At 48.8% G+C, this 7,123-nt stretch overlaps 1 protein-coding gene across 1 annotated transcript in view; it reads right to left on the bottom strand.

Moving 5' to 3' along the window:
* Aco2 (aconitase 2) overlaps window positions 1-7,123 on the bottom strand; it is a 43,864-nt gene that overhangs the window by 7,527 nt on the left and 29,214 nt on the right. The window contains 6 exon segments of the mRNA XM_047548317.1: window positions 660-765; window positions 2,028-2,119; window positions 2,997-3,101; window positions 3,428-3,578; window positions 3,735-3,893; window positions 6,694-6,786. Coding sequence (XP_047404273.1) covers window positions 660-765; window positions 2,028-2,119; window positions 2,997-3,101; window positions 3,428-3,578; window positions 3,735-3,893; window positions 6,694-6,786 — 706 coding nt within the window.

The following is a 7,123-nucleotide window of genomic DNA, read 5'->3' as shown; positions in this document are numbered from 1 at the left end:
TGTAAAATAAAGCAGCGTGGTTGGTAAGATTTGTGTTTATAAAACAGAAATGCAAGGGGCTGAGGTTGTAGCTGAGCGGTAGAACGCTTGCCTAGCATGTGTGAAGCACTGGATTCAATTCTCAGCACTGCATATGAATAAATAAATTTAAAAAGTCCATCAACAACTAAAAAATTTTTTTAAATAAAAAAGCAACAGAAATACATGCATGTGGAATATGTACAGAGAAACACAGTGTAACTCAAAGAGCTTTTTTCTTGTTTTTTGCTGGGTGCATTAGTGGACCTCTGTAATTCCAATGACTCAAGAGGCTGAGGCAAGAGGACTGAAAGTCAAGGCTAGCCTGGGTAACTTAGTAAGACTGTGTCAGGGGCACCTGGAAATATGGCTCAATGGTAGAGCACCTTGGGTTCAATTCCCAGTAGCACCAAAAAAAAAAAAAAAAGCCTATTTCTGGTTGGGGGTTGAGTTGAGGTGTTTTAAAATTCCTCTTGTCAATATTCTCTATAATTAGCATATATTCTATTATACCAAACAAAGGTAATTTTTTGAATATACCTGTTGCAGAAAGTGCCTCCTTTTGGACGCACCACAGGGCTTGCCTGGGCAGAGCAGCTAGCCCAGAGACCTGCTAACGCAACCAGGTGGAAGGTGCTCACCCACTCGGATGTCCAGAGGCCATCCTTCCTTCTCTGCCACAGTACCAACTTCTGCCACAGGGTGAGCCAGGTCAGGAGTGAAGGGTCCATTGATGTGCGGCTTCAGCTAAAAGATGAGGACATAAGGAACCGAAAGAGAAAGGTAGGAATGCACCTTGGAGTGAGGATGACCTCAGTTTTTGCAGTGCCTTTCCAGATCCTTGAGGAGGGAGTCAGACTCCTGTCATCACAGCTCAAACCTCACTGTGGGAAATATGTGGACAGAAGAGCTGAACACACATCAGCTCCTGGGAAACTCCAGCCCACCAGGCTGCTCGTGTCTCCCCTCTGCACACACAGGAGCCGAAGCTCAGAAGTAAGGAGCCTCACCCAAGGTCACATAGCTAGGACATAGCAGAGGCGTGGAATGAATGAAGGCTGCCCGTCTAGAAAGTCCATCATCTCCCCAAGTACACTGCTTCTGGTGTAGTGCTGGGGGTTGAACCTAGGGCCTTACGTGGGCTAGGCAAGTGCTCTACCACTGAGCTACATCCCCAGTTCTTTTTTTTTTCCTCTCTTCTTTTTTAAATTTTGAGACAGGGTCTCACTAAACTGCTGAGATTGGCCTTGAACTTGCCACCTTCCTGCCTCAGCCCCCTGTAGCTGGGATTGCAGGTATACATGCATGACAGTATCTGGTTGTGTGTGCCTCATTGTAAACTACGTTGTTTTTGGAATCATCAATCATCAAACAAGGACTTAGGGCAGATGCTTTCCATGTGATAACACTAGTCAATATGAAGGGCTGAGGATGGCAGCTCAGTGGCTTGGGTAGAATGCTTACCTAGCATGCACTGCACCCTGGTTTGGATCCTCAGAACACCACACACACACAGAGTGATGTGCACAGTAAACTTTCAGTAAGTAAGAATAACTGTTAATTACAAGGACAAACCCACTTAACTCACACTTGCCTTGGGTCTCACACATTTAGTGAGGCAACCTGCCCAAGGTTACAGAGCCTCAGTGGGAGAGCCAGCATTCAAACTCATGCAGACTGGCTTCTGTTGCTCCAGCCTGCCTTTCCTCTGGCTCTCTGAATGTCTGCTCTGGTCTGCAGCTCTCAGGATACCAAACCCTACTGGGCCCTGGCTTTCTAAACTCAGGTAACGAAGCAATCCTTCAGGGTGAAATCTCAGCTTCTACTAAAGCTGGGAGGAGGGTAAACCAACACCAGTTTCTGGGTTTCTGACTGGCCACAGTGACTCCTCTTCGCTCCCCTTCATTTCCGCCTGGTTTTGGTAGCAGTCGGGTAGCAAGGGACATGAGCGGTACAGGCTGGACTTGCCCCACCCTCAGAAGTCCCCCAAACCCGGTTTCCTTCCTTACCTCGCTGAGGTTAATTTCAATGAGTTGGTCATACTGGCAGCCAGGGTCAGGTACCAAATGATCCTTGAATTCCTCGGCTAGACTGGCAATGTCTGGAATGAGCAATGGAGGGAAGTGAAGCACGCAAAGCAGAGTGTGGTCTTGAGATTCCATCCACCCATCTGAGCCCGTGACCTTGCATCTGCCCAACACCAGACCCCAGGCACTGGCTGAACCAATAAAGGAACAGTACACACAGCACAAGGCTCTGTCCCTGCCCTGGAGGAGGTCAGTCTAGGAGCAAACTGACAGTATGACAGGAGAGATGTGGGGACACAGGAATGGAGAAGCACCAACTAGGTTTCAAGTGAGGGAAGGCTTCCTGAAGATGGAGAGCACAGTTCTGGAGAAGTCACACAATAAAAAAAGGGAGCAAAGGCCCTCTAAGCAGGTCTCGGGGCTGGACTCTCCCCAAGGGCCTTCTGCTCTCCTCCCTTTCCAGGCTCCTCCATCTTATTTCTTCATCTGAACTTCAGAGAAACCAAGCTAGAAACTCAGGGAAGTTGTTGGGAGAGACAGGGAAGCTGGTTCTTGTTCCAAATATTTTCCCTCCTATCCCTGCTACAGCAGCAATCACACAAAGGAGATCCATGTCATTTCTGGAGCTTCCTGTAGGGGGCACCAGGGACCAGACCAAGAAAGACATCTATAATCACCCCTTCAAGTGAAACTAAATTCAACCCTTAGTAAGGATCTCAAACTTGGATGCCAGAATCTTCTAGAAGAGGAGAGTGTCGGACACCTCACTCAGGAACAGTAATACACACCTAGCTTGTCATACACCTGCAGGGGCTTCTCAGAGCCTCTGAAGTCAGTATGGAGGCAACAGATTAAGGACCCCCTATCCTAAAGGGAAGACACAGCTATTTCCTGGAGAGGGGCATGCAGCACAATTATCTTGCTCACACCCCACTGCCCTTGCCAGCTCACCTGCCCGGCCTGTCTTGTTCAGGTATTTCTTCATCCTGTGGTTGTAAGGGAACACTGAAGTGGTAGCCCCAATTTCTGCGCCCATATTGCAGATTGTTGCCATGCCTGTGGAGAAACAGGGTCTGTGGGGCTGGCTGAGCTGCTGGGTGCAAGCACCTCTTCATACCAGGGAGCTGCTTCATTTCCTCCTCACTTTCAGGGCCACCTAGTGGCAATAGGCACTTGTCCCTGGAGGCCCGGGGTTAAAGCCAAGGTAGGAGAAGGGAGGCTACAAGAAGGGAGGCCAACCTCTCCTCGACTTCTTGTCTACCCCACCCCCCACACTGCCTGGACAGATGTTCTAGAAGGCTAGTCACTACTTCTGCTCTTCAACTGCAGGCCCTCCCCAGCCCAATGCAGGATGAGGGCCACATCATGTGGCCACTCCTCACCAGTGCAGGAGATGGAGTCCACACCAGGCCCGTGGTATTCCACAATGGCACCTGTTCCACCTTTCACAGTAAGGATGCCTGCTACCTTCAGGATCACATCTTTGGGTGAGGTCCAACCAGAGAGGGAGCCTGTCAGCTTCACACCAATCACCTGAAGACGAGGCCAATCAGGAAGTCAGTGAATCCTGCTGCTGGTGCTAACACTCTGCTCATTCATCCCTGTCTCCCTCTCAATGAAACTCAAGCTTGATCTACTCCCTTGGCCCTTCTGAGCCAATGTTCCCCCAATCATGCCCACCAACCTCACCTTCGGACACTTCAGCTCCCAGGGGATCCCAGCCATGACATCTACTGCATCAGCACCCCCAACTCCAATGCAGATGCCCCCCAAGCCACCACCATTGGGGGTGTGGGAATCGGTGCCAATCAGAAGAACCCCTGGATATGCATAGTTTTCCAGAATGATCTGAAAAAGAATTTAAGATCTTAAACTCTAGAATACCTCAGTAGAGAACGGAGGTAGGACCCAGAAGGAATTTGCAAAATTTCTTCCAGTGACACCACCAGGCCACCTGCCCATGCCCAGCTGCTCCTCCAGGGTGGAACCTGTAGTGCTGGCCCCATTTAGTACATCTCCAGCATGGCCAGGAAGAGCCAGTATTGTGACACAAGCCATTCCTGTTGTGTAGCTTGTGCCTATAAAGGCCTCCCTGTGTCTCAGTTTCCTAATTTGTAATATAATAATAAAAGTACCCACACCACCTTAACCCGTGGATGTGGCAAGAACCTGATACACTGGCTTGTAAGTGTGTCCTGTGATGGGCCTGGTACAAATGCGACAGCTGAAAGATGCTGATGATACTCTCAGTCTCATGTGGTGGACTGTCCAGGGTGGGCAGTGTGCACACCTGGGTGGACAATCCATTATGAACTAGCTCCACCCCCCACAGGGCACCTAAGAAAGAACTGGGGACCCAGAGGGAATACAAAGGCCATGAGTTTCTCAATTGGAAAGAAGTCTAGGGTGCCTCCCCAACCTCAGTATTATATAACACACACACACATACTGAAGACCAATTCTGCACCCACCTGTCCTCAGAACCAGAGAAGGGAGGCCAACCTCTCCTCGACTTCTTATCTACCCCGCAACACACTGCATGGACAGATGTTCTGGAAGACTAGTCACTACTTCTGCTGTTCAACTGTAAATAAGCCACAGTCCCTATTCCCACAACTAGCAACGTAATGCAAAGGAGCGCACAGAAGAACACAGGAGCCCTGACTTGGCACGGATAGAACCAGGGAGTTAAACAGGAAGCCAGAAAGCTAAGATGTGGAGGAGTAGGGTCTGCTGGGTCAACAGAGGACAGGGCATCTGAACTGGAGGGGAAGGGTTGGGGCTTGCTTCGGATGAACACTTTTTTTTTTTTGGTACTAGAAATTGAATCCAGGAGCACTTTACCACTGAGCCATATCCCAGTCCTTTTTATTTTGTATTTTGAGATAGGACCTCACTAAGTTCCTTAGGGCCTTGCTAAGTTGCTGAGGCTGGTCTTGAACTTGTGATCCTCCTGCCTCAGCCTCCCAAATCACTGAGATTACAGGCATGTGTCCCCATCCCAGCTGGATGAACTCTTGGGAACGTTCTTTATCAAGGAACAAATGTGTTAGGCTGAACACTGAACAGGTAGCCAAGGGCAGGGGTGTACAACTGTCACTGACAGCCCCAAAATTTGGACTAGAAGCTGCCAATAAGTCCTGGCTCTTTGCAGAGGTGAAGTGGGGGATATCGGGATTGGGTTGTCCTTCATAACAAAAGGCCAAGGCTGGGTCCATCTGCCTCCCTGCCCTGCTGCAGAGAGAGGCTCTCTGGCCCCTAACCTGTCATCTTACAACTCTGTCCTGCCAAGGACGAAGGTCTGAAAGTGCAGAACAGTGATCTGCTGTTGACTCTGGTTTCAGAGTGGAGCAGAGCCAGGAGCCCAGATGAGGTCGGATAACAGCCTGACTCAGCTCCTCTTGAAGGAGGAAGGCAAAGGGGCCTGGGATGGAGGTAGGAGAAGGGTCACCTTAGAAAGGGGCAGAGCAGGTTTCATATATATGGAATGATAATAAATGGACACACACACACATGACAGGCCAGTGTCCTCAACAATAACTTGAAGAAAGTGAAGCATATACCAGGAAACGCACACGTACACAGAAGAGCCCCTTGCTAAGATGGTCCATGGCCTATGATACCTCTGTTGTACAAAATCCCATGAAGGGGCCAAATGGAATCAGAGTAGCTCTCTGCAGGGTGGGAAGGTCTCCTGGGTAACAGAGGCAGCAGAGCAGCATGGTGGTGCAGAGCCCTTGCTGTGGGCCAGATCACCTGCTGCAAATACAGGTTCCAATCATTAGCCAGAAAGGTTTCCCTGGGCAAGTACATTGCAAGGTATGGAAAGGAATGCCCCCTACTTCATAGGGTCACGGTGAGCACTGAATGAGTTAGTATCTTCAAAGTACTAAGCTGAACACTTGTAGGAAAACAACAAAGAAAATGACACATTGGAGCTGGGGATGTTGCCCAAGAGTAGACCCTAGGTTTCATCACCAGGAATGCAAAAATAGTCATAATGTGACCTTCTACACCATGGTATACAGGAATATAGATGCTTGAGTATACACATAGAAGAAGGTGTAGAAAGAAATAGGTCAAACTTTAAAATGTGGGTCATCGGGGTAGGGATGTAGCTCAGTGAATGGTAGAACACTTGCCTAAAATGCTTAAGGTCAGGAGTTCAATCCCTAGTTCTGGTCGCACCACCACCAAAAAATACAAGTGAAGCTGGGCACAGTGGCCCACACCTGTGATCCCAGCAGCTCAGGAGACTGAGGCTGGAGGATCTCGAGTTAAAAGCCATTCTCAGTAACAGCAAGATGCTAAGCAACTCAGTGAGACCCTTTCTCTAAATAAAATACAAAATAGGGCTCAGTGGTTGAGTGCCCCTGAGTTCAATCCCCAGCACACAAAAAAATAATAATAAAAAAAATTTATGTGTGTTTGTGTGTGTGTGTGTGTGTTATCTGGGAGATTAGGAGGGACTACTTCACATGGAGAATGTGTGAGTTGACATGAAAATTAATTTACAAATAGGAGGAAGAGACTGAGAGCTGATTGAGACATCTTCCTGCTCCCTCGCAGGCCAGAAAGTTATTCTCTGGTTACTTCTGTGCAGCCTGAGTTTGGACCTCTTGCAGAGACAAGCTGGGTACTACTTTACCTGGTGAATGATTCCAGATCCAGGCCTCCAGAAGCCCACACCATACTTGGCACCGGCAGTTGCCAGGAAATTATACACTTCCTGGTTTATGTCCTATGAAGACAAATCAATAACCAGAGCATTAGTAACAGTTTTTGCATCTGGGGTGACCACTGCCATGACCTCCTCACTCTACCCCTCCCCCATGGCACTGAAAAGCTCGCACTGTGAAGACAGGCCCTTTCTTGGAGACCTTCTAAAAATAATCCCAGAAGGTTTGGCTGTTGTCCCAAAGTCTTAGCTGGCAGGCACAGCGAAAAGGCAAGGGAGCAGAGACAACTTCGGTTCTATGACACCTGGCCAGGGTTGTGGGTCTGGCGTAAGTCCCTGCCTGCCTAGGTCTCAGTTTCCTCATTTGTAAAAGGAATTAACTAAGTAATTGCCACAAGTC

Source organism: Sciurus carolinensis, chromosome 4, assembly GCF_902686445.1.
Source record: "Sciurus carolinensis chromosome 4, mSciCar1.2, whole genome shotgun sequence".
Classification (NCBI taxonomy): domain Eukaryota; kingdom Metazoa; phylum Chordata; class Mammalia; order Rodentia; family Sciuridae; genus Sciurus; species Sciurus carolinensis.
The sequence above is the reverse complement of the archived record's forward strand: the minus strand, read 5'-3'. Positions and strand labels throughout refer to the sequence as shown.